The sequence below is a fragment of the Grus americana genome, chromosome 1 (assembly GCF_028858705.1).
Source record: "Grus americana isolate bGruAme1 chromosome 1, bGruAme1.mat, whole genome shotgun sequence".
Classification (NCBI taxonomy): Eukaryota; Metazoa; Chordata; class Aves; order Gruiformes; family Gruidae; genus Grus; species Grus americana.
In genome coordinates, this window is record NC_072852.1 from 85,576,020 (window position 1) to 85,603,794 (window position 27,775).

At 42.1% G+C, this 27,775-nt stretch overlaps 1 protein-coding gene across 14 annotated transcripts in view; it reads left to right on the top strand.

Annotated features, from left to right (window-relative positions):
- The window catches only part of TSPAN9 (tetraspanin 9), a 177,625-nt gene extending 152,289 nt beyond the window's left edge, over positions 1 to 25,336 (top strand). For all 14 annotated transcript variants that reach the window (XM_054827619.1, XM_054827600.1, XM_054827549.1 and 11 more), the window contains 6 exons: positions 15,911 to 16,102; positions 17,776 to 17,850; positions 19,430 to 19,531; positions 20,140 to 20,271; positions 20,392 to 20,475; positions 21,275 to 25,336. In XM_054827619.1, the coding sequence (XP_054683594.1) occupies positions 15,911 to 16,102; positions 17,776 to 17,850; positions 19,430 to 19,531; positions 20,140 to 20,271; positions 20,392 to 20,475; positions 21,275 to 21,346 (657 nt within the window). In that variant the 3' untranslated portion in view covers positions 21,347 to 25,336. The remainder of the gene's footprint in view (positions 1 to 15,910; positions 16,103 to 17,775; positions 17,851 to 19,429; positions 19,532 to 20,139; positions 20,272 to 20,391; positions 20,476 to 21,274) is intronic.
- Positions 25,337 to 27,775: the final 2,439 nt, after the last annotated feature.

Below are 27,775 nucleotides of genomic sequence, written 5' to 3' on the forward strand. Positions count from 1 at the left end.
CTCGTGAACTGAAACAGTGCTGTTCTAACAGTGAGAGAGGACCCCAGTAGGCCAAGGTGTCCAGAGAACCAGCACAGAGTAATGTATTTGCTCTTATTCCTAGGTTGCTCCTTTTTATGGAAGTATTTTTCCTTGCTGAGTAAATTTGCATGTGATATTGATTTCATGCTGCTATTTTGACCATGGTATGAAGAGATATTGTTCCATTCTTACTGTAGTGTGAATCCTTATAGCATCTGATCTGTTATCTTTGTGCCCTTCCTGCACAACTACTACTGGACATGGGCTTTTTTTTAAATAAAGAAGAAAATGAAAATAATTTTTTTTCTTTGAAAAGGAGAAGAACTTGAAAGAATAAGGACAACATAAAGAATTACTAGAATTCCTTCACGCGTTGGCAAGAGAGGCCTCTCCAGTTTTTGCTAGTTGTTAACATTCTGCATTATAAGCTGGAAGAGAAAAAAGAAAAGACCTTTTAATTTAACTCTGTTTAACTCCTTTTGAAAAACTAAGCCTGTTTGAAATCTTGACAACCCATTTTATGACTATAATCTCTGAAAATGCAAGTTAAAAATATTCAAGGAGTGGATACTTGCTGTCAATTTCCACAAAGAAAGCAAGCAAAAAACCTGGTAGAAGTCTTAGTGGTTGGAAGCAAAGCTGACTGAAAGCCTAAACCGGTTTTTGACAACAGTAGCTTTCATTTCAGATTATTCATTTAGTTCTTTTCAACATCTAGTTCACTCAGTACTGAAAAACAGGTAACTGAAAAAGCAGACAAACTTCCTTTCTATTTTTGAACACATAAAGAGAATGAGGTATTAGTATATGAGAGCTACACTTTCTACATATTTAAAGAGTTTGGTCATCAGAAATGTTCAGTTCATTAACTACAGGTAATACTTCCACTGTTAAATAAATACATTTAAAATGAAAACTATGGTTTGGCCATTCTCCTGGTTTCTTATCCATACAACACACTAGACATAGTATTGTGTAACTAATAGCATATATTTTGAAATGTTGTATTGTGGCTTTTGACTGAATTTCAATTTCTACTAAAATTCAGTTACCACGAATTAAAAAAAAAAAATCACATAGAAATAAAAACATATCATCTACTGCTTTCTAATGTAGTAACAACAACAACAAAAGATGACTAAGTGTATAAACATAGATTCTTTTTTGGCCTGACAAAAAAGATGCATTAAATATCTATGGAGAGAAGCTGAGTGAAGGATACAAAAGCAATGCAGAGTTAATATCCACGACTTATTCCAAGTTTCTTGCTCTTGATTTAAATTATGATTGAAGTTGGCAGTTTAAATAGCAGTGACTTAAAACAATCTGCATTGACCCTGACCCATTAGAAAAGCGTTTTTGAGAACAGAGGTCACTTTGAAGGGTTCCTAGTAGAAATAGCAGTGTTCCTTTTCCACATCTGGGGAGAGTGGTGAGATCTCTCTCCAGTTGTCATTGCTGCAATCCATGTGCTGTTCATAGTCTTATATTCAGAGTAAGCAAAGCTAGACTTTGTGTCTAGAGTGCAGATACGTGAGTCTTTTTAACATATATTGTTCTATGTTCTTGTTTTTATTTGATATTAAGTTTACAGACTTATTCAAACTGTTGAGCAGTCTGGTCCCCATTCATCTGTCTCCTAAAGCAGATGGACCCGCAAGAGTTGTGCCTCTTGCAGGTAGCTGAACTGCCTTTTAAACACAAGGTGGATATGAAGCCATGCAAGAATAGCAGCTGCTAATCTGTCGGAGGTGATGATGTTAGTTGCTGTTGCAGAGTTTACTTGCTTTTCTTCAGATCAGGCCTGCAGCAAAATGCAAACAGTAAACTTAAATTAACAGGTGGTTTGAGCTAAACACGCTGACTCTACACTGGAGTAGAGGACTATTCACAACTTAGCACCAACTTCATCTTTTTTATTGCCTTCCATTTTATAGCTGAGAGGTGTGTTCTATTGTATTCTAATTTGGACAGAAAAGCATGAGCTAGGAGTTCATGAGCGCAAGGCACAGCGCTCAAGCCCCAGTCAGACATGCATAGTCAATGACACAGCAATCACTGCTTAGGTTTCTGTATTTTCGCGATGTGTATGAGGTCAGAGGATAATTGGAGAAACATGTTGGCACATATAAAGTCAAGCTGGGAATTAGGTAAGTCTTTCCTGACTTCAAGGTCTTGCTGGATGGATTTCACACTTGGCAACAATAACCGATGGCCACTGTAGCTTCTCTTTGATGTATGTGGCAGAAGAGATAGAAGCATATAGGAAGGTAGGTGAGCAAGGGCTATGTTTTCGGGTGTTCCAGCTGAAGCAAAAGCTATTTTAACTTGTGAAATGGGAAGAATTTTTGGAAGGCTTTCTGGATAGAGACTAGAAAGGTCAAAATTACATGGCTGCCTCTCTGCTGGGAGATTATTTTATTCAATGTGTTCATGTAATCCATGTTTGTATTAAAATCTATAGCACAGCTTGCAATTTAGGATTAGCTATATTTTCCAGTCAGATATCTTGTGTGAGGCAAGTCAGTACTGAGATGTCATGTAAGAAAATGTCCCCAGAGTGATTTTATCATGACAAACAGTCTGATGCAGGCAGATTACAGTGCACAGATTTAAAGTCAGCAACTGGAGCTTTATTATGAATTCTACAGAACTAGTAAAGGAAACTCAAGATTCATATACGATAACAGGATATCCTGACTGTATAAGAAGGTAACCAATCCCAGCATATGGGTTGAATGATACATCCCTTTGATAGAGGTGGAACTGCTTTTTTCAGTTTGTTTAAACGCTGCCATTCTTACAGATTTGGAGATTTTGTTTATGTGTTGCTTAAGCTTTCAGATGTGGCTCCTGGCAGCTATTCGTTCTGTCTTCTTATGCTTGCCAGATTATGAACTCTTCATGCGCTGCATAAGCCATTAGAGTGATTGTATGTGAGTGACAGACCTGTTGCTGTGTGCCCTTGCAGGAAGAACAAGTTGCTTAGGGCCTGTTTGGTGGCCCTTACCATTTAGCTCAAAATATACCAGCTTGTGCTTTTAGCTACAGAGAGGCCCAGTTTAGCTTCAGATGAGTTCCTTCTGCTTCAACCAAAATGTAATCCTGATGTGGAGATAGTTTTCATGGGCTGATAGGAACCTCATGAAGTTCAACAAGGGGAAGTTCAAAGTCCTGCACATGGGGAGGAGCAACCCCATGCACCAGTACATGTTGGGGGCTGCCTGACTGGAAAGCAGCTTGGCAGAAAAGGACCTGGGAATCCTGGGGGACACCAGGTTGAACAGGAGCTAGTGATGTGCACTTACTGCAAAGGCGGCTAATGGTATCCTGGGCTGCGTTAGGAGGAGTGCTGCCAGCAGGTCAAGGGAAAGCGACCCCCTTTATTCAGCACTAGCGAGGCCACATCTGGAGTTCTGGGCTTCCCAATACAACAGAGATGTGAATATAGTGGAGAGAGTGAAATGAAGGGCCACTAAGATGATGAAGCATCTGTCATATGAGGAAAGGCTGAGAGAGTGAGGACTGTTTAGCTTGGAGAAGAGAAGGCTCAGGGATATAATCAATGTATATAAATACCTGAAGGGAGGGTGCAAAGAAAACTGAGCCAAGCTCTTTTCAGTGGTGCCCTGTGAAGTATGAGGGGCAACGGGCAAAAACTGAACATCAGGAAACATTTTTTTACTGTGAAGATATTCAAAAGCTGCCTGGGCAACTCACTGTAGATGGCCCTGCTTGAGCAGTGGGGTTGGACCAGATCACCTCCAGAGGTCCCTTCCAACCTCAACTGGTCTGTGATTCTGTGATTCCTCTTTGTGCCTTGTTGAGTATGTGGTCTGTGCATAATCATAGATATTCTGAGGTCTGTATACAGTAAATGAGCAGTCTCAGCGCAAGCCAAGGTCCCTCCAGATGGGCTGTAATGCATAAAGGCTGATGACTTGGGAAACTCATGTGGGAAAGGATATTCCAGGTATACCAGGCTTGGAAGGAGGACTAGAAAGGAAGCCCAGAGACAAAATTGTGAGAAGTTGAAGATCAATAAACCTCTGACTCTGGAAATTGCCATTTCTGGGCAGCTGAATTTGTGCTATACAAGTCGATCACCAAAAGCATAGGAGGATATATACCATGGAGTGTTCAAAACCTGATGTTGACAGCTCCATCATCTGTTGTAATGTAGAGCTGTATAAACAAATACATTTCCACATAGTAGGTGTTATGAGTTGTCACCTTCCAGAGAATCCACTAGTCCTGTTACATGCACACTGAGGTATCCTGTGGCAGCCAATAAAGACAAGTAAGCATACTTCCTTCACAGCAGTAAACTTTGTTATTTTTTGTAAAAGACTAGCTGATTTTGGAGACTGTGTACAGCTCTACATTCCCACTGACTTCATAAGGGAGAAATATCATACTGGGCATAATATACATCAGAGGAAAAATGTTGTTAGTGGATCCAGGCTTAGAATTTTAGCCTGAAATGGTTTGGAGTTTTCTCAAGAAAAATGAAAAACTTCATATTGATGAAAAGCGTTCTTTCCTTTGTGTTTTAAACTCACAAAGATATCCACATATGGATTTAGGAGCCTATAATTATATTTTACTTTATTTTGGAGACTTGTCATGGCTCTGCAGGCCTCAGCCATGCACATGGCTTGCTTGTATCTTTGTCCTTGGGTAAAGCCAGTGAAACCATCATTGGTATCAAGGAACTACCTTGCTAGAATGACTCATGATAGCTAGTGTTGAACATCAGTTTTAAGCCATGGAAACGATGAGCCAAATTACAGAAACACAAAATAGCACTGAGAAGAGAAGCATCAGGAAAATCCATGGAGTGAAAGATTGTCACTCAGAAATTGTACTCAGTGAGGAGTGGTCCTATGAGATGATTCCGGCTGTAAGGCTCATGAAGGTAACTAGCATAACTGAAAACAGAGATATGGCTTACCTCTTGAGGGATTCTATGTTCAAAGTTTGTAGACACTACAAAAATGCCATACAAGTAGAAAAGGTTCTTATCACAAAAAATGCACACAAAAAAGTGTAATGTGTGTGGTGGTAAGATAGAGGGTTTTTTTTCTTATTTAACACTCTTTGTATTCTTTTTTTTTTTTTCCTAAGCTTTTCCCTGATTTATTCTGGTGCTTTAATTGGTTTTCCTCATAAGGATAGTGTAATTAGAGAGAGAAAATACCTCTGTAGGGTAGAGAAGTGTTATCATCTAATCTTCTAGATGGGGAATCTTGTATTGTAGAAATACTAAAAGGCTTGTGACTACATGAAGTCACAGTACTTAAGTACAATAATGACTTTGCTCCCATTAATGGCTAATTTGTATATAGTATCCAGATTGATGGGAAAAATTAAGAGTCCAAATGTAATTCATACGAGTTTGTTTTACACAGAGTCTCATCCCATTAGAACAGTATTGATATTGTTTTATACCTGTCTGTCTGTCTGCATGAGTGGTGTTACTTGTAGAGGTGGAATACAGATGTGTTGGGTTTGCGTGGCAAGGTTTTGGTAGTGGGGGGGTGTACAGGGGTGGCTTCTGTGAGAAGCTGCTAGAAGCTCCCCCTGTGTCTGACAGAGCCAATGCCAGCCGGCTCTAAGACGGGCCCGCCGCTGGCCAAGGCCAAGCCAATCAGCGCCTCTGTGATAACATATTTAAGAAGAAGAAAAACACTTAGGGAGAGAGAGCTTTTGCAGCCGGAGAGAGGAGTGAGAAGATGTAAGAAACTCTGCAGACACCAAGGTCAGTGCAGAAGGAGGGGGAGGAGGTGCTCCAGGCGCCGGAGCGGAGATCCCCCTGCAGCCCGTGGTGAAGACCATGGTGAAGCAGGCTGTCCCCTGCAGCCCATGGAGGAAGGATGAGGGGGTGTAGAGATTCCACCTGCAGCCCGTGGAGGACCCCACGCCGGAGCAGGTGGAGGCACCTGAAGGAGGCTGCGGCCCGTGGGAAGCCCACGCTGGAGCAAGTTCCAGGCTGGACCGGTGGACCCGTGAAGAGGGGAGCCCACGCCAGGGCAGGTTTGCTGGCAGGACTTGTGACCCCGTGGGGGACCCACGCTGGAGCAGTTTGCTCCTGAAGGTCTGCACCCCGTGAGAGGGACTCCATGCTGGAGCAGGGGAACGATGAGAGGAGTCCTCCCCCTGGGGATGAAGAAGCGGCAGAAACACCGTGAGATGGACTGACCGTAACCCCCATTCCCCGTCCCCCTGTGCCGCTGAGGGGGGGGAAGGTTGAAGCCGGGAGTGAAGTTGAGCCCGGGAAGATGGGAGGGGTGGGGGGAAGTGTTTTAAGAGTTGATTTTATTTTCTCATTCCTCTACTCTGTTTTGCCTAGTAATAAATTAGATGAATTCCCTCTCTAAGTTCGGTCTGTTTTGCTCGTGACAACAATTAGTGAGTGATCTCTCCCTGTCCTTATCTCGACCTACAAGCATTTCGTTATGCCTTTTCTCCCCTGTTTAGTGAATGAGGGGAGTGAGAGAGTGGCTCTGGTGGGCACCTGGCCTCCAGCCAGGGTCAACCCACCACAACAGATTACCTTCAGTGGTCTAGATCAGCATGCATTCTGAAGTGGGATGTGTTCCAATTCTAGTGCCACCTGATAGACATTTTGCAATATAGCTCTGTAGTTTTATGCCACAACTTATATTTAAAGATAACAAAACTTGTATATGTATATCACCTGTCTCTGCTTGTAGGCTATGTAGAATGCTGTTAACCACTTTCCTGTGTATCCATAATGAACACTACTTTTAGGTGGCCTAAGTCTTCTTCTGAAGGTACACATATTTCTCTATACAGGCAGCCCAGGATGATGAGACTTTTAACTAGATGCCCTCAGGAAATGCATAAAATTATAGGACAGAGAAATTCTGTTTTGCCAACAGTAGGGATTTGAATTGAGGTCTCCTGTGTAAGTTGCTGAAGCTTTCCATGCAGTGGAGTGAGACTTCTGTAAGAGGTTTGTTTCTTTGGTTTTGATTCTTATGTCGGCTCCCTCTTGAACGTAATATTGCCCTAAATTTAGAAGCTTAGCTTCAGGGTAGTGAGGCTTTTTGCTGAGGAATAACTTGAAAATATGTGTATTTCTCTCATCATGGATATAATTTTTGTAACCAAGTAGTTCCATTTGGGTCTCATTATTAGAATATGAAAATATGAAGTCACAGTTGCCATTAGCGGGTGTCTAGTGAATTCCATAGCTACAGAATATATTTGTAGCTTGACAACTAAGGCAGTTGACTTTGGTAAAAATTGAAATACTGTAACATTGCACTTGTCCTTGTAGATGTAAAGAGTGGCTACTAGGTAGTCTCGTGTTAGGTTCTTATCAGTTAATTTTTTTTCATAACAAAGTTGGATGAGATACCAAGAAGGGTGATGAATCCTTTGTTTGAAATAAATATATTTAAAATAGGAGTTCATATCCTATGATAATCCACTGTGCATTATCAAGACAGAGCAAGAAAATTTATCTGGGCTTATCTGAAAATCTCCTTTAAGCACCAGCCGTTTCCAGAGATGAATGAACCACCCAAATCCACAGGCAAGTGGCATCCAAAACTTAATTTGCAGAAAGTATATCTCTGTTTTGAAGTAGTAGAAACCATGAAATTCCCATCCTTGCCTCCTTCCAGAACAATCATTCTGATCTGTAACTCAGGGAGGAATACTGCAAAAGCAAAAATGAGCACCTCTGCCTGACAGTAAACAAATGGAATGACTCTACTGCTGAGCTTTGAGTCCCCTTTCCCCTTTAAGTCACCCCCTACTTCAATATTGTGCTATCAACAGAGTAGTTAATGCATTGTGATAGTTTGAAAAATCCTGTTATTTGTTGTGATAATATTTCTGGACAATCAAGTTAGTATCTTCCAAAATTTAGTTAATGTGTATTGAAACAGGAACAGGGACTACCGTGTCTGTTGAGACAGGAAGACAGGGTGGTGGTTTTTTGAACAGTATCTCTTATAGTTTTGAATCTCCACACCAGAATGCTTCCAAATGAAGCACCAGATCCAAAATGCACAGAAGATGTGAACTCTTCCTGCTGATCTGAAGAATCTTTGAATAAAGTTCCAGATGCTAATGAAGATTATGTCCATCTTTATGTCTCATAGAAGTTTTCTTTAAAAATTCCTGCATGGTGGAAAAGTATAGCCTTTCAAACTGTTTTACAAGATGTGCTGCTGCTTAATTCTATAGGAAACCTATCAGTTCATTAAGATACCATAAATGAAGGAGAGGGGAAACCAACCAACCAAACAAACAACCCAACACCCCCACCCTCACCCCCACCCCGAAACAAAAGAAACCCACCCAAAACAACTCAAGGACAGAGTTTGAAGACTGTGCTGCTCCTAAGGGCCATTCTCTTCCTCACCTCGTCTGCACACTGGCTGGTCTGAGAGTCAGTTGGAGAAATGGTGGAAAATCTCTTTATCTTGAAAAGAACTAAGATAGGTAGCCTTTATCTTGTAGGACTTACCAAACAGAAGGAAAATATTACTGGCAGCTTTTCCAAAGTCTTGCTGACCCCAACAGAAGGGAGGGTTTTAAGAGCCACCTGGTCACTGTGAAAACCTTTCTGTGCTAGGCTTTGGTGATGCATTCTGCTTGTTCACATGGCTTCTCCAGGCTTGTCCTTTTGGTGCAGGTCATCTCCCTGTTGACTTATTGTTTAAATAGAGGCCTGTCAAAGCCTAATTCAGAGTACCTTTTTGTCACTGCAGTTGTCCTGAAATCAGTTCCCAGCATTGACACTCATTTTTGCAGTCATGCTGTTAGTAATTCCTCATAACAAACCTGTGCTTTTGGTCATTTTTAGAGGGGACCTATTTAAGCTTTTTCCATGTATTTTTCATTCTATCATCTTTGCTTCAAGAAATATGGCCTGTTTTAACATAGCACAGAGGAAGGTGGGGAGCTTTCTGTTCTCTGGAACTGGGCCACAGATGGCCCAGGGCATGTTATTCAAAGTGGAGGTACAAACTCCACAAGCCCTGTGTCCTGGGCTGCATCAAAAAAGGTGTGACCAGCAGGTCGAGGGAGGTGATCCTGACCCTCTACTCAGCTCTTGTGAGATGCCACCTGGAGTACTGCGTCCAGCTCTGGGGGCCCCAGTACAGGAGAGACATGGAGCTGTTGGAGCGAGTCCAGAGGAGGGCCACGAAGCTGATGGGAGGGCTGGAGCACCTCTCCTGTGAGGACAGGCTGAGAGAGCTGGGATTGTTCAGCCTGGAGAAAAGGCAGCTCCAGGGAGATCTGATTGCAGCTTACCAGTACCTGAAGGGGGCCTACAGGAAAGATGGTGAGGGACTGTTTATCAGGGAGTGTAGTGACAGGACAAGGGGTAATGGGTTTAAGCTGAAGGAGGGTCGATTTAGATTAGATGTTAGAAAGAAATTCTTAACTATGAGGGTGGTGAGGTACCGAACAGGTTGCCCAGAGAGGTTGTGGAGGCCCCATCCCTGGAAGTGTTTAAGACCAGGTTGGATGAGGCTTTGGGCAACCTGGTCTAGTGGAGGGTGTCCCTGCCCACAGCAGGGGGATTGGAACTAGATGATCTTTGAGGTCCCTTCCAACCCAAACCATTCTATGATTCTAAACTGAGACACTTGCTGCTTTTTTTTGTCCCTAGTGGTTGTCTCTCAGTATTTGGTTTCTATATGTCTCTCTTTTATTCCAAGTCTGTTAAGAGCTCCCCTGGTGTTTAACCAGCATTAGAATGTTTGATGTCAAGAATAAATCTGTCCTCCACTCTCTCCCTCACACACCTAATTTCCAGCTTTTCCATCACACATTGTGTGCATGGGATGGAATGATGGCAAAAGTCAACAAGACTATGGCCTCATCCCTTTTCCTCTTGGTAGTGCCTTCTTTATCAGATTTCTGTTTCCTGATGCTGTTCAATTACTTACTTCAAGGGTAAGTCTATCAATATTATTCTATTAATAAACCTTACCAGAATGGCATATCCTACCCCTTCTTCACCCCAAGTTGTTTGCTGCTTCGTAATTTTGCTGGATTCTGCATGCGTTATTTCACTCTCAGAAGCATGAAATGTCATTTGTGTATAAGCTAAGAAATTACAAATGCTGTTACCAATAAATAAAATTATCTTGCTGTTACTAACAATTGTGGCCACAGTACTTGATTCTTGGCATAATTTATCCATTTACTAGTTATAATTTATCAATTTATCACTTATGTGAAGCAAAATATATACTACATAATGCTTGCTAATATTCCCCTTGTTTCTATTATTGGAAAAGATTAAAGAGATGGGATGTTTGGTTTTCATACTGACCTCTAGAGTTGTGAATATTTCATTCACATCCTGTCTAAGAATTCCTTCCAGGCTAGATAATCCTGTGCACAATCTCCTTCTGTACAATATGCCAGTCTTGGCATACCTCTGCCCATCTGTATTGTCCTTCCCTAGGTCTTGTAAACTCTTACTATACCTTCTTTAGTTTAAGGCAACTTAAACTAAAGGATGAGGCTTTGGGCAATGTGGTCTAGTGGAGGGTGTCCCTGCCTGCAGCAGGGGGAGTTGGAACTAGATGATCTTTAAGGTCCCTTCCAACCCAAACCATTCTATGATTCTTTGAAATTGGGATATGTTGCTTTATTGTCAAAGTTTGTACTGTTGTATTAGTTCACACAATGCTCAAAAATCCAGAATAAAATAAAAGAGCCCCTTTTCCACGCTGATGATAGCACTTGTCAGGGAAAGACTTCCTTTTGGGTTTCTCTCTCTAGGTTTATCTGGAATACTGATTTCTCTTGAAACATTCGAGACTCTCTTTAATGTTTCCTAGAATGCTGTATGTTTTCTGGGCACAGCGATGATGACATAGGGATGTTGAGGTACTGAAGAGAATTCAGGCTTTGATAGTGAAATAGCAAAGTGAGGGAGAAACTGTGAGGAAAATTGGTGTTCTTTTTGTTTGCTTTCAAGCTCAAAATATGTGTGCCATAGCTTGACTAAATTACCCTATAAGTAAGAGTGTGTGTATCCATCTATGTGACTGACTTTATGATAGTGTTCTGCAGTTACCTTCATGACATAAACACCAGGAGAAGGAGAGGTTTGATGGTTGCCTGGAGGATGATAATTTCTAATCATGAGAGGGAAATGAGCCAACATATTTTTGAGAAGAAAAATCCAGTGAAGTTTATTATGCTGTTGAACCATTTCCCTGGGGAAGGAATGTCAGAGCCATCACTCTCATGCAATTAAATACCAAGTAGCACATATTATTTAATTATATGGTGGAAAAGAAATTAATAAGATGACTTAATATATGCTTTCACCCTCCAGGATTCAGTTGTACCAAACAGAAGGAGGTAGATCCTGTGAGAATAAATAGCTGTGAGAACATTTTTACAGTGTTCATGTTGTGTAGAAAGTGAGATTGATAGAGAATAAAGTGTCAGGGAAAGCTATTTTATTGCTAGAATTCTAGCTAGCTTTGGTTGGTATGGTTGTATGCAATTAAGTCCCAAGTCAGTGGACTTATTTGGGATTTTTATAGGATACGTGAGTGAGAAAAAGCATTGGGCCTGGACCTAAGGTTTAAAGCATAAATTTTAGCATTAACAGTAATGCTACTTAATAGAATGACAGAGATAAAAACAGAGAAGAAAGCACAAAAATTGAGAAGCTCTGGAGAGGAGAGAAATAGAATTCGACTTAAACTGTTAGTGCTGTTTGGTATCGGATGCCACCTTGTGGAAGTTTTTAGGATGCCATGTCTTTTATGGAATCTCTTGCAAGTCTTGACTATTTACTCTCTTCTGTCACTGTAGATAATCGTTTGCATAGATCAGCCTTGGTCTTTAATAGCCACTCCATCACCTTATTTTCTATGTAATCTGAACTTTCAGTGTAATTTAGGGATGGAGAAGTCTTACTTTGGAAGGTGAAAAGGGGAACTTGCCTTAGCTTGCCCAGTGGGTCTGGGAATGAGCCACGGTAAGTGCATGATCAGTGCAGATACTGTGGTACTGCACTAATGTGTGTTGTCAGAAAACTCTGAAGGGAACTGTAATCACATTGTGCAGTTTGACATGTTAACCCTATTACTACAGCAGTTGGAGAGGAGTTATTCCATGGTTGTCTTCATTGGGACATTAGAATTGCAGGAAGAAAGAGCAAATGTAGACATGTCTGCTGCTTCAGCTGACATACCACTTCATTTTGCATTGTAAAAGACTTTTCTCCCAACATGTTCAGATGTCTGGCATTCGAGTTGCATCTCCAAAATGGTCTGCCTAGGGACAGCACAGGTGTGTTGCTAATCTACAAGACCTTTGTTGAAAATGTTTCAAATCGTGTGTGAGTGCTCCTTTCCCGCTAGAGGCATTGTGGAAAGATGAAGATGCAGTAGGTGACCAGTCCTCTGCAAAAAGCAAAGCGGTTTGCTCTTGAGTTTACCAAAATAGTAGGGAGGCTACCACAAGCAAGTAAAGAAATGAGCTCTCCTGTATGCAAGTGTATATAGAGGGTCTCCTGAGCTTAGACCCTGTCAGAGGGACAGAGGCCATCTGTCCATTTTCCTGCTGTCCAGCTTTGATTCTCCTTCTGCTCTTGGTCCTTTTTGGCCTTCATGTCCATCCCATGGAGCACCAGTGAGCCTGTTACTTTCCTGATTTCTTACAGCTCTCCCTTCCCTCATCTAAGCAATTATTGATTCTAACTTTGTTTAAATAAACATGAGCCTGCTGGAGTCATTTTGTAGCCACCTTTCTGTTCTAGACCCAATCTCTGTCAAGGATTGTGTTGGTTCTTCTCCAGTGGTCAAGAGATTCTGGTAAGGGCTTCTTTCTTCTACCTCTTTTGCTACTATCCTTATAATTGGAGTTGGATACCCAGGTGCAACTCTTCATGGGCTGATCTTTCCATTGATCGCATGTGCTCCTTTTTGTCTTTTACTTGCCCTTCCTCTGTAAGCCTTTTCTCCTGATCTTGCTCTTACTTGTTTATCTGCAATGATCTATTGCTTTTGGCCTGATGATTCCAGAATTTATTGCCCTCTTTCAAAACACTTGAGCTAAGGATGTGATTTCTGAGCCTCATAAAGTATGAAAGTCCAAGGAACACGTTTGTGAAAAACCTTTAAAGTCTGAGTTCAGGTTCTGAAAGAAAGTTACATTGAACAATTTCAGTCTTTGGCAGGGGTAGTAGAAACTTCTGCAAAAACATTTACTGTCTCATCCATGGAGTGTCACGAAGTCATTGATTGAAGTGCCATCAGCTGTTGGAAATGTACAGCCCTGGCAGCTTAGAAATGCCATTGAAAACCTTAAATGAATGTTGTGTGTTGAGAGATGCTTCTAACCTCCTGAACCATCAAACTTTCAGCCTGAGCAACTGCCTGCAGGGCTCATCTAATGGTTGAAGCAGCTGAGTCACAGAGTGGATTCCTGAGAGGGCTTGAGGCACCTAAACTGCAGCAATTCAAGGACAGAGAAGATGAAATTTAAAGCAGGGTGACTGATTCCATGAACTGCAGACAGTTTAAACCTGTGGTGATGTCCACTGGGTCCTGCAGCAGGATGTGATCAGGAGACTTCTGTTTTGCATCCCCCCACAGTTCTCTACTCCTCCAATTTCACATTGACCCTGCTGACATACCATGAAAGGCAATGAGAAATCACTTCAAGACTATTAATTGGAGAGGCCAGATTTGGGGGAAGAGATAAAAGTCTTGTAGCCCTTTCCTGCCACATGCACGTGTGTATGTTTTGTACCAGTCTTTTCATAGAGATAGTAGCTGTGCTACACACACATATGTTGCAGCTGCACCCAGCTTTGTTACAGGAAACAGATGTTGTGACATTTATCCACACCCAGTGATGCAAAGCTCCCCAACTCACTCTCTTGAAGTTATTGTGTGTTGAGATTTGGAAGCAGAGGTGCTTACAAGAATGCTGAAAATGTCCTCTTTGTTAACCAATGCATGTGCTTGTGAGCTTTAGACAGTTGTGGGGTTCTTTTTTCAGATTGCTAAGCTAATGCTTAGGTGCAAGGGGGCCTGGAAATAACAACCAATGCAGTATAGTTAATCTCCATCTCTTATTCTCTTTCTCTGCCTACACAACTCTATATTTTATGCTTTTCATGATGTTAGCTCTTGTGGGCTTGGTACACTGGGAGATGCTTTACTCTGCCTCCCATGGGAATGCTTGTGAGCATCTTGCATAAGGAGATGTTATCCTGGTGACAATTCCTCACCAAACTGGTGAATCACCCTAGATGCAAAGCAGTTTCAAAAGCTTCAAGCAAACTAGGAAGGGGGCTCAGAGGGGACAGAAGGGTTACAGGGGAAGTAAAAGAAAATAACCATGCATGTGATTATGAAAACATAAGCCTGACTCATAGATAAGGTGACATGAATGCAAGAAGATACTATTGTAGTTTGTCTTTCATGTTCTGTGAAGCAGCAAAACCAAAAGGAGCCATTTGTACCCTGAACTATCTGCCCTGCTGGTAAAATCACCTCAGACAGAAGTGGGGATATTTGCCCAAAAAGTTAGGTCTATAGCTCTTCATCATGCTAGATTAGTGCTCATCACAAGGCAGGATAGAACCCTGTTTTAGTGGAGGTACTGTTCTCTGACCTTGTGTTTCCACTGAGTAAAAGTTGTAAGTTTATGCAAGCACAATGGGGTGGACTGGGTGTACTGAACCTTAGATGGCCAGAACTTTTGTTCCTCACTGCTGACAGGTGAGCATCAGCAGCTTTGGGATATCATCCTGAGGAATGATTAGGTGCTGTTTTGTTTTTCCTATGCAGTGGTCCAAGTAAATTGGAGCAAAATACTCTGAGTTGGGGGGTGGGGGTATGGGGATGGGCGTGGGTGGGTGTGTACTCTGATCCCCCTGCCAGTGAAGGTGATGTGAATTTCATCTCTGACCTTGGCAAAGGCTAGATTTGGCAGGAAACTGTAATAGTTCTGTTTAGCAGCTCACAGAATTGGTGAAAGCACAACTAACTACTACTCCTGATTTCACTGCACAGTGATCACAGATCAGATGGGAAGTTGTATAACAGCCATTTTGAGGAAGTACTAAAAGATGGTCAGCTTTTAGGCCCTCTGTAGTGCAACACTTGGCCATTGTTCTGAAGACCTGCCCTGTGACTTAGAGTGAGAAACCTTATTTCCTTAACCAGGCATGGTATTGTTAAGAGTGAGAAGCAAAGTGAAGTTAGTTTTATGTTTTATTAGCAGCTTTGCATTTCCTTCAGGTTGTCTCACTGAGAGTAGCAGAAGTTAAGCTTCCTATAGATAATAAATTTAGAAATCTGATTTTTGTGACATTGAACACTAGCAAGCAACAGTAAAGCTATGAGAACCCATACTAAAACCCAACCTGGCTACTGGGACTGAGCATTTTATGACAAATATTTATTGAACTGATACTATTGATTGTAATTAACTCCAGGACTTCCTTGCCTGCCCTAGGATGAGGAAGTACAGGGCTGGATACTCTGAGACATTGTAGATGACTGCAGAAATAAGTGTAATGGAACATTCTTTCAAATAATGTTTTGTATCTTCCTACAGAAGAATGGCTGTTGGGAGATCAATGGGTAGCCTTGGTTTCATGTGCTGTGTCTTTAAAAAGAGAATTCTACCATACAGTGGCTTTTGAATAGATTTATAGGTATAGGTGACATGACCAAGTCTAGGTAAGAACATTTAGTTTCACATAGTTTCAGCACCAAGCCAGTGAGAGCATTACTGCAGAACAGTTACCTGAGAATTTGCTTGAGAAATTCTTTCCTTTCAGAGTGGGGGGGAAGGAGCCAGTGCCATTTATTGTAATGCTGAAACCTTTCTTTTGTTTATCTCTTTGCAGTTATGTGGCTGTGGGCTGCTGGGTGTGGGCATCTGGCTGTCAGTGTCGCAAGGAAACTTCGCCACATTTTCTCCTAGCTTTCCATCGCTTTCAGCTGCCAACCTAGTCATTGCCATTGGTACAGTCATCATGGTGACCGGCTTTCTGGGCTGCCTAGGTGCTATCAAGGAAAACAAGTGCCTCCTATTGAGTGTAAGACATCAGTACTTCTTTTCACTAAGACCAGTGACTGTTGCTTTGTTATTATTTTATTTAAATGTCCAATGCAAAATTGTCTTGTGGATCACTGTAACATTGCTCTCGGCTTTCAATGTTCTGTATGCTTGCAGTATGACATCCCATAGCTTTGGTCACAGTGATACCATTGGTGTATTAGAATATTTATCCTGTGTGCTCTAATGTATTAGTTAGCAAAGCAAATTGCTGTCAGTTACCTCTGAATGGTTAAAGATGAACTGTAGGGTCAACCTGGATAGCCCTTCTGGAAATCTCTATTAGAAGTATTGACTGAAAAATCTTAAGCACAGCTGCTTTTGGATGCTGCTCAAAGCCTCTCATGGATATTTTCTACTTTGCCCTGATCTAAGACCTTTGTCAGAGGTTGGTGGAAGCCATCTGACCCAAAGTTAAGAAGTCAGGGTCTCTGCCAGGCCTTACCAATTAAAAAAATAATAATCTGATCCTTGGCAGTCTTTGTCCAGCACTGAAGCACAGAGGTTGGGAACCCTTCTCAGAAAACACAGTGTGGGTCCCTCCTCTTGCATAAACCCAGGAGGCTTCATCATGCTTCTCCCCACCCCGAGGAGGGAAGTATTGTGGCAGAAGGTGAGAGGAAGGCTTTCAAAGCAGCTAGCTTCCAAGTCAGTCACAGCTTATGAGTCACAGGTGCTGTGACATTGAGGAGCATGTGAGTTTTCCTTGTGTGAAAGTGTCCCTTACATGGTATTGAGGAACAGTATTGGGCAGTATTCCTTAGACCACCTCAGAGAATTAAACTGGAGGACAAATGTGCACCTGTTTTTTCGCTCTCTGCTGCTTGGTTTTGTACGTATGTTGTACAGCAAAAGGAGAATAGTAATGAGGTCTATGTCGTTTATCCACACAAACTGCAACACCAGCTGAATTTTTTGTTTTTTTTTTTTTTTTTTTTAAGAGTGTTTGTATTCTTAGAAGGTTCTGCAAAAGTCTTTTTATGCTATCACGACTATCATGAGTTTCTGATTGGAGAGCTTGCTGCACTGCATACTACATCTCCCCTTGTCTGTATGCGGGATGCCATGCCTATGTAGCAGTCCACTAGTACATAAAGGCAACTAATGGGCATGAAAAATAGTGAGAAACTACTGGAGCTCACACTTGGGATGTCCCTGCAAAGAGAGATTTCAGCTACAGAGAGTTGGGAATAGAAGTGCTGAGTAATATAATGACTACTCCAACAGGCAGTCAGATGTGGTTAAAGCCCACCTGCTAGGGCCTCACTCCTGAGACACGTCACATTGATCTTTGTGGTAATGGGTTTAGCATCTGTTCTGTAGTCTGTATGAAGGAAAGAGACTACCAGGGCTGTGTGATGTGACAGCAGTCAAAAAAAGCAAGACAAAAGCATTGCTGAAACCTGCAAACTGGTAGTAGGGCAAAACCTAAGATAGACAGTGAGCTTCCTCATTGATGGTGAGACATATAGGAGTTTTAGTGGCAATGTAGTATCAATATTCCTGAATAGTTTGAAATCAAACTTGCATGTTTTTGGCAGTAGAGGAAAGGTTTAGAGGACAAGGCCTATAGTTTTCAGAGTTTCTAGCAGCCCCAGGTTTGCTCTCTAGTTGGCAAGTGCATATACGCTGTCTGTTTTTTCTTTGTTCTAGTTTTTCATCGTTTTGCTGATAATTCTCCTGGCAGAGCTGATATTACTCATTTTGTTCTTTGTTTATATGGACAAGGTAAGCAAATATGCCGTATAGATTAATTATCTGTACTAGCATGTAAACCAGGTTCAGTTTGCTTTTGTTTGATGGAGGTATGTGGGTTCTCCTTGCTCTTCCCTTTGGTGAAGGTTTAACCTTGAGATCTTGGCTGTTTTCTGTAAACTGCTTCTGCAAGGGGAGGAAGAAGCAATGAGGAGGGCAAACAGGAGAGAAGAGCCTGCTGAGCTTTACAATTTCCTCCCTGAAATAAAACCATGGTCCAGGGCCTCCCTTTTAGTCTTCTCCTAAAAGCTAAGATAGCCTTCAACATCGCTGTTTGATGGCTCTGCAAGAAGCTGATCACCTTGTGGACCTGGGTTGTGGGAGGTCCTACTTAGACCTGGTTAGCTTCTCAGGGCCAACCTATGAACAGGGCTGGAGGAGAGAGGCCTGGGATCTCACAGGTTATTCCAGATGCCACCAGCTGGCTCACTTGATTGGGCAGTCCCAGAGAGTTTGACAAGGGTGCAGAGTGGATCAAGAGGCAGCTTCTCATAAAGCCCATCTGCAGGAATCTGCTGTCTAGTAGAGACTAAGTGAAGTAGGCACAACTGGCTGGCTTGTCAGATAGGTAAGACTGGAAAAATCCTTGGGGAACTGAAGAACTCTGCTAAACACAGGATAGAGCCTTACAGTATGAGCATAACCAGACTGATTTTAAAACTGAACTCCTACCAGATTTGTATCTCTTCCCAGGTTGTCATTAGGATGCCTGCCACTTTCAGGGAGCTGGGGTGAACTTCTGATTTTGAATGGGATGTCAAAGAGGGATGAAACAGATCTTACAGTTGACCTTTATGCCAGGACCCATAGGTTAATCCTTTCTTGGCTGCCAGCTCACTGCTGTCAGACCCAAAGTACATTCCTACCTGCATCCAGGACTCCAGGCTCAGACTGAAATTTATATAAGAAATGGGACATCTTAGATCTGCTGTTAAGCATTCCAGCTTTCTCCTTTAAAGAAAGAAGAGCACATTTGAAAATCATAAATCCTACAAGCCTGTCCCCACAAGGAGAACAATAATAACGTCCTTTTTCAATTGATTTTTGTACTGGCTATTTATTATAGCCTGCCTGAACCTGTGCAAGGGATAACTATGTTAGGGTTGGGAGGCTGGGACTCTGGTTTTTTGATATTAGCAAATTAAAGTAGGCTGTAAGTTACAGGCAGGAGAGGCTGCTGTGGGGTATTGCCAACAGCTACCTGGCAAAGTTAAAGTAAGCTCTGCAGATTTCTGCTGAACACTCTTCAGTTAGTTTGGATCAGATGATGACTATATGATGGACTCGTAGCAGAGGGGAAGCTGTTTGGTCTCCTGTCTCCTGAGAATTAATCCAGTATTTTGCAATCTGAGGGAGAGACTAGGCCTTGGCAGATGCTGAAAGGTCCCACTGACTTGTGAGAGTCTTGAAGCTATGATGGAGCTTTTCTACCTATGTTAAATTTGTGGTGAGAGAAGGTAAGAGAGATGCATTCTATATGCAAGTCTGTACCATTTGGTCCTTTCCTCTAAACAGCAGTGCATTGACTTTCTGTATTTTTTACGTGATGCAGGTCAGTGAGAGTGCAAAGAAGGATTTGAAGGAAGGTATGAAGCTATACAATTCAGAAAACAATGTTGGACTGAAAAATGCATGGAATATCATTCAAGCAGAGGTAACATTTTCTCAATAGAAAAAAAACCCAACAATTTGACCATAAAAGCTGCTGCAGTCTGTTAACTGTGGCATCCATGCCAAGTCTAAAAGATGGCTATAATGCTGGCTTTGGTTTCTGATTTTGCACTCCTGAACATCCAGGGAGTACTGTGAAACCCTGGATCAAAGTGTACTGTGTAAGGTGAAAGATGCTTACCTCTCTCTGAGATTTTCTGTGCGTATCATAGGCACAGAGATGATCTGAAACAGAGGAGAAGCAGCAAAACCTGCATAGGTAGAACTGCAGCTTTGGCTGCTAGGCTTTTGCCCTTCAGCAGTTGTGGGCAGATTACCTTATGTTTTGGTGTTTGGGCTAATGTCTCTGACAAGAAGACTAACATACCTTGGGCATGGGACTGTTTGTTTCTTTCAGGTTTTGGGGGGTTTTTTTATGTTGTTAAGTATTTGCTTTTAGTGATCACTGAGCATGAAGCACTTTAAAAATACAATAATGTTGTGGCAGCCCTTTTGAAAATATACAGTGGTTTAGTGGAAGTAAAAGTTTGTGGTGGTGCACGATTCACAAAATGTGCTAGTTAATTTATTAATCCTTTACTTTTGCAATAGATGAAATGCTGTGGTGTGAATGACTTTACGGATTGGTACCCAGTGCTGGGAGAAAACACTGTCCCAGACCGATGTTGTACAGAAAACTCCCAAGACTGTGGACGGAACTCCACCGAATTAGTATGGAAGACGGTAAGGCTTGCTTTGCTCAGTCAAGGCTCAGGGAAGGGTGGGAAGGAAGAAAATAGAAGGAATGCACGTGAAAGGAAAATGTGACCTTGGGATTTCAATTTTCATCTTTCATCGTTCCAGGGATGTTATGAGAGAGTTATGACATGGTTCGATGAGAATAAGCATGTCCTTGGTTCGATTGGGATGTGCATCCTCATAATGCAGGTAATACTGGTATGATATTTGTCACCATGGCTTTGATTTGCTGTCAGCATTCTTGATTCTGCTGTGTGAAAAGTGGTGCTCAACCCCTTTAAGTTTGATCATGATTTCAAAAATGTCAGATTTGTTTTAAGAGTTCATTTAAGGCCATCAGTAGTCAGTCCCGCAAAGAAGACATGATACAGTGGGGTTTTGCTTACCTGCGTTTTGACTTCAGAGCACCACTTTGGAGTTCCCATGTTTAGTCATTTGTTACCGTGTCCCTTAGGGAACTTTTTTTAAGAATCTTGGAAGCAAGTTCTAGAAATTGCCAGAATGAGTCAAATCATGGCCACTGAACTGAGTAGGTTAACAAGTCTGTTAAAAAAGAAATGCAGAAGTATCATCATAATCTGTTAAGGTTTTGGGGTTCCTGTATCACTGATGTACTTTTAGGGCAGAATACCTGAATCTGATGTTTTCAGTCACAGTTATCTGGCTAAACAAGCACAAGTTGTTGGGTAAAAAGGAAGAGTGACTCGTATGTATTGATTCTGATTGATTCTGAAAAATTGTTGCACGTATGACAAAGAGCCCTGAGAGCTTTTTGCCTCCATTTGTGCTCTGACAGATACATCTCCAGACATCGCTGTGGGCCTGAACAAAATACATCCAATTTTACTGATCAATGTTGAAGCTTGAGAAGTATGGCTAGCGTAGAATGACTTTTAAAACTACAGCTGGACCATGAACACAAGTCAGAGAGAAGTGCAGTTTTGGCAGCCTCCCTGTACTGAAGCCCTTATTGTTTATTTTCCTTCAGATTCTTGGCATGGCCTTCTCCATGACGCTGTTCCAGCAGATTCACAGGACTGGCAAAAAATACGATGCCTAAAGCCTCTGAAACATTATCACATCAACCCTCCTGTCTCATCATAAAAATGAACAAAAGGAATGACCACGAAGAGTATCAAGCCTAGCCCTGCTGAGGGAATCCGTCCCATTGACCGATCTACTTTGTTGTTATTTGTCCAGTTATTATCACAACTTGTTATCTGACTCATTTTTTTGTCTGTTTCACATTTGCCATTTATTTGCCAAAGAGGGGGGAAACCCCCCAAACAAATGGATTTTCTACACGAAATCATAGATCTGCTCTAAGAATGTTTCTTAACTTCAGATAATGTTTTGCTCTACTAATCCATGATATCTGTGCAGAAATTATGTGTGTTCAAGGGAGAATTCGTCAAAGTCTTCCATTAAGTTTTCAACCCTTGTGTCCAATTTACTGGAAGACTCAGAAAAGCCACTCTAACTGAGAGTCCTAGGAATTGGAGCTGCTTTGCTTTGCAGCTTCTTGTACCTTACGGTGTATACTTTTTTATTATTATAATGATGATGATGATGATTATTATGATGGATATAGCCTAGAATTTAGTTGCCTGACTTCTAACTTCTTACTGTTTTTGGTTTTACACATTTATTGTACGTTAATTTGGGAACCACTGTGCGATCTCCAGAGGGTATGTTTTTCAAAGTTGACAGTTGTTGCAGGGAAATAAAGGCATAACTTTTCTCAAGTCCGGGGGAGGGCATTTTCTGCCTTTATCAGGGCCTTGATGCCCTTATTGTAACAAAGGTGGTTCCTTTCATATCAGAGGCTCTTTCCTCAGATGAAATGCAATCCCTTCCCATTGGACCAGATGGTGAGCTTCCTGCTCCTGTGAGGCTAAGTTCCAATGCCTTCACTCACCCAAAGCAGTGTCTGGCTGCTTTGATGTCATGCTACTTTGAAAGCTAAAACTACTGAGTAAGCAAGTTACTGCTCCCTGGCACGAAGGAGAGAGATTACAGTCTGACCTACTGGCCAGTTGGCAGCAGACTTCACAGATTGTGTTCTCTGTTTCAAAAAGTTTGTCCAAGGCATGACATGTTGCTGGATATGAGGGAAGGGGATGGCAATTTGATGGCAACGTTGTCATGCCATGCCCTTCATTAAAGGTGTTTCCTCAGGCAGATGACAGCTGTCTCCCGGAGCTGGAAAAGGTGGTTTGATTAAGGGTGACCAGGGGATGCAGGAAAGGGGCAATTTCCAAAACAGCACTCAGAGACAGTATGTGTTGTCACACCTTAGGTACAGAACTGGTTCTTGCTGATGGATTGCCAAGTCCATCCAATGCGATAGTTCAGAGTTCACTGCAATGCATGTTTTTACCAACATTCCTGTTAGAAATCTTGAACATATATTTCTGTAGTTTCAATGCTGCTCCATTGCAAGCAGCCCCCATTTACCCTTTGTCCCAGGTTTTCGCTATTTTGTGAAGGAAGAAGGAAAGGCTCAGGCACTGGAGGATGTTCTGATTTAACTCCAGTCAGGCTCGACTCAGCTCTGAAAGAAACACTGCTTTTTTTGTATTAGCAGCAGTCAGAAGTGACCTTCAGAGGTTACCTCATCCAATGTCACTCTCAAAGGGGGACTGTCATCTACATGAGATGGGGTTTACTGTGACATTTTTGGCCTAAGTTTCAAAAACTGTTGAGGATGGAGATTTTGTGCCTTTCAGAGCCATGCCATGTCAAACTACTCCTCTGGTAAACAAATTTCTCTTAATGTCCAATCTGAATATTTATACTTCAAACTCTTAAAAGATATAATTTTCATTGTATCATTCAGCCTATCTTTTCCTTTTGGGCTGAAATAGCTGTTGAGCCACTTCATATCTGGGAGTTTTTAGTCCCCTATTTATCTTCCTAGTAGGTCCTGCATGTATCTGTACATCTGGCAGCAGTAGTGTTTTGTGTGGCCTACGTGTCACTTTTTTGAGTTCCTATGAAATCAGTGTGACAGGAAGGAGTGTGAATGTGTGGGAGATAGAGATGAATTTGGGTGTTGCAGTGAAGAAGGAGGTTACTATTCTTAGAGCATGGCCATTGCCCATATGAGCACAATGCCCAAAGTTTCACAGGGCTCTTGTTTTCCACTGAAGCAGACAATGCCATACGGGTTCAGCTATTTCACTTGGATTGCCTTTGAAAGAGTCGGGGAAGAAGCAGAGGGGAAGCACAGAAACTGCATCCAGTTTTACTTCCATTTCTAACAAAAATTGGGACCAGGAGCATCTGAGCCCCACTGGAGATGGATGTTCCATGTTGAAGAAGGGGCTCTGATGTCCAGTGTACTTGCTGCTACATGTAAGACTGTATCCGAAGTTGCTAAGATGCGTTCCCATTTTTGCAAGAAAAGGCAGGACGATTTTTCATCTGATGGCTCCACTGCATTCTCCCTTTGGGCAGAGGTGCTTAGCTTTCTCTAGCTTTCTCTGGCATTCAAAAAGATCAGGGTGCAGGGCTGAGCAGGAGCATCATCTGTGTCCTTTTGGGTCGCACAGTGGTACCTGCCGCATCTTAAATTTTAATCTGCAGTCAGTTTTTGTACAAAAAATGCTAAAATATATTAGTGAAAGTAATAAGGAAATAAAAAATGTTTATGAGTAACTCAGAGATGAAGTGTGTAGTTGCAAACTCAGCTACTTTGCCTTCCATCCAAACTTATTTTTCTAGAATGCTTCATTCCATTTCACGATCTAGCAGCATAGATCCTGAAATCTTTTTTTAATGCCTACTTTGGGCATTTTAAGCACAGTATTAAGTGAGATAGTTACACGAGCTTCATGCATTCATCTCTATGAAGCCACCTACAGGAAGGGAGTCAAAAGCAGGACTGATTTGTGTCTGTAGCTGACTCTGTGATGTGGGAGGTGATGACAGACATCCTGAAAGGAGAAGAAAAGTAATGCCATTTTCTAGGCAACAATAAACAGTCCTGGAAAGTGTGAGGCTGCATCAGTCAGTTTGTCAGAGAAGGCACTAACTGTCCTGTAAACTGGTCAAAGGGAGCTTTGGCTCATATATGTATGCACTTTTTTTGCTAATGCTGGTGGGCGGCTGTCTGTGTGTTTTCCCCAAATGTCACTCTGATTATTTAACTATAAGTTTTTAGCATGTTTTTAAATAAAAACTGATACTGAGTAAAAGTATCCTTAATATACACAAATATCTATTTGTATAAATGCATACATCTGTATCTCTAATTCATGAAAGCACAGTTCAAGTGTGTGAAAGTTTCTCTGAGTGTTCCTTCCACTGCTGTCTCACTGTGCTTCATGCTTGGAAGCTGCAGCAGAACTTAAGCAGAGACTTAATAGGAGAACTGCTTGAAGAACCTCTACTTGAAAGCTGTTGAAGTCATAGCAGTGAATTCTGGTGGTACCAAGGCTGTTAGTTATAGGAAGCCCAGGTGGAGGGTGCTCAAAAGAAGTGCCCATAGTGAAGTAGCAGGTGAGATGATAAAAACAATGGCGTGTCTCCAAGATGACAGAAGATGCCTTGTGTATGTCATGCATTGAGTTCCTGGACTGTGGTCATGTTAGGCCAACTCTCCTATCCTGTGTCCACCTCCCCATTTGTATGCATGAAATGCAAACTCACACACAGGAAGGGTGCAAGCAGAAGACAGCTGAACTGATCTTCATGGTCTTTCTTGGGCAATGGATTGGTCAGACATAGAAAAGGCAAGGAGGAAAAGGGTGTTTTCCAAGCAGATGGTTCTTGGGAGCAGCATGGAGTGGGGCATACATAATTCTGATGTAACTTCTTTCCATAGAGTTGAGCACCTTCATCCTATAGCTGGTATGGGGAAGCCTGGAGATGTTTGCCTATGGGCTAGCCATCTGTTGTGCAGTAGATAGTAGACACTAAGAAACAACATGCCATTCCCACCAGGTGATGTTTGCACCAGTGTTTCTTCTATGCAATACCTACTTTCGCCTTTATATAAAAGATTTTTACTAGGATGATATAAAAATAAAGGATTTTTTAAAAGGTGCCTCTTTGAGTTCATTTCTCTCTTAACCGTAACTACCACCAAAACCAAAGGGGAAAAAAACCCCACCAAAAGGTGACTCACAGAGATCTATTCCAACTCCACTTCAGTTGAAGTCCAGAGCTCTTGAAGCTATTGCATCTCTGAAAAGATCTGCCCCCCCCCCCCCCATCCTCCTTCAAAACAATAATAAACCAGAAGTAGGTCTGAAAGATCCCCAAAGAACAGTAAATTGGTTTTGAGAGCCTGGCAATATAGGAAAGAGTTTGCAAGTATCCCAGAGAATACAGAATAGTCACAGGGAGGACAAAGTAGTATAGAACTTGAAATATATCCAGAGGACATTGAGAAGTCTCAGAGAAACCATGAAAATTGATTAAACACTGAGAGAAAGATCACAGAGTAGCCCTCCAAATGCCAGGAAAGTAGAAGATGGTCTGAAAGATCCCCAGACAAAACTAGAGCGAAGCAGAAGCCAACAAAGCAACAGAGAGTCTGAAAGAGATTTAGAGAACATAAAGTAGCCTCAAGGAAGGGAAGAAAGCCTATAAGTGCTCAAGGAAACAAAATGTAGCAAATGTCAAAGAGATCAAGAAGGGGGGATCAAAAGACAAGGCAAAGGACCCCCCAGAGAATACTGAAGAGATAACAAGAAATTATCAGAGATATTAAAGGAGCTCCAGAGCACCCAATAGTACCAAGGGTGGCCTCAGAGAAGACTGAAAAAAAAACCAAAAAACCAAAAAACAAAACAGAAAACTTAAAAGTGCCCCAAAGGGCAGCATCAAAGAAGGGAAAATGAGCCAAAATCTGTAAAAGCCTCAGAGAACACAGGGTAGCCTCAAAGAGGCAAAGAAGCTAGTGGAAAGCCTGAAAGAATACTACAAGAGTATGGCTGCAGCTGCTAAGAAAGGAGAGAGGCTAAAAGAGCAACAGAGAATAGCCTTGGAGATGGGAAGAAACAAACAGGGAGGCTGAAAAAGTCCCAGGAGAAAGAAGAGTAGCTGCTCAGATGCGATGAACCTTGAAGAAAGACTGAAACAGCCCCAGAAAACCCAGTTTAACTTCAGAAACGGGGAAGCAGCAGAAATACTGAAAGTGCTCCAAAGACACCTCAATGAGAAGAAGGAACAGACTGAAAGCCTGAAAGGCAGCCATAGAAGCTTTGGAGAGGCTAGGGAAGAAGTGGAGAGGTTGAAAGAGTCCCAGAGAACAGAGAAGCCTTGCAGAGCCTGAGAGACTAGAAGACAGCCTGAAAGAACCTCAGAGAAGGTAAGAAAATAGCATAAAGCCTGCAAATATGAGGGATAACAAAGACTAGCCTCAGAAAGGTGGAAAAAAGTAGGCAAAAAAGAGACCCAGAGAGCATACAGTAGCCTTGGAGAGATGAAAAAATACACCAGAAAGACTGAAAGAATGCTGAAAGAGCAGAGGGTAGCCTCACAGAGACCAAGAAAGAAGCAGAGATGTTAAAAGAGTCCGGAGAACACACAGTACCACTGGAGGGCCATGAAAGTAGGAGACAGACTGGAAGAACCCCACTGTATGCAGGGTACGCTTAGGGCAGTGAAGAAACAAGCAGATAGCCTCAAACAGCCCCTGAAAGCATGCAGAGTAGCTCTCAGTGAGAGACACCACGGGGACGAGAGCAGAAGGAGCCTGTGGCAGGGCATGACCATGTCTCTGATCTGCAGTCTTTTAAAAAAAAAAGGCATTAAACAATATTGGCCCCAGTATCAATCCTCAAGAAATGCAAATAGCAAACTCGCTGCCAGTTAGCTTCAGCAGCTGATCACAATCCTTTAAGCCCAGTAGTCCAGCCAGTTATTCACCCACCTTATCTTGCACTTATCTAAACCATATCTCAACCCTTTGGCTACAAGGTTACTATGGGGAACTGTAGCAAAGAGCTTGCTCAAGTCCAGGTGAACAACACTCACTGCTCTCCGCTCATTGAAGTGTAGAAGTGTCTCACTGTAGAAAGCCACCAGGTTGGTTGGGCATAATTTGCCCTTGGTAAATCTATTCTGTCTTTTTCCCTATCAGTTTCTTGTCCTTCATGCAACTGGAAGTAGTTGTGAGGATTTGCTTTGTGATCTTCCCAGGGGCGGAGATTAGGCTGATGAGCTTGTAGTTCTCTGGGGGAACTTTCTTCCCTTTCAGGGGAGATGTCCAGGGAAGGGGTGTACCATATGGCTCTTCAAGTCATTAGGAACCTCCATTGCTCACTATGACCTCTCAAAGATGAGAGAAGCTTTGCAGTGACTTTGCTCAGCTCACTTAGTAGCTTTGCCCACGTTTCAGGTGGACCCATGGACTTCTGTACATCCAGCCTGCCTCTTGGTCCCCAATGTACTCTTGCTCTTCTGTGGGTAATCCGCATCACTGCCAGATTTTGCCACTAAGCTCAGAGACCTGAGGCCTAAGAGCAGACCTTACACA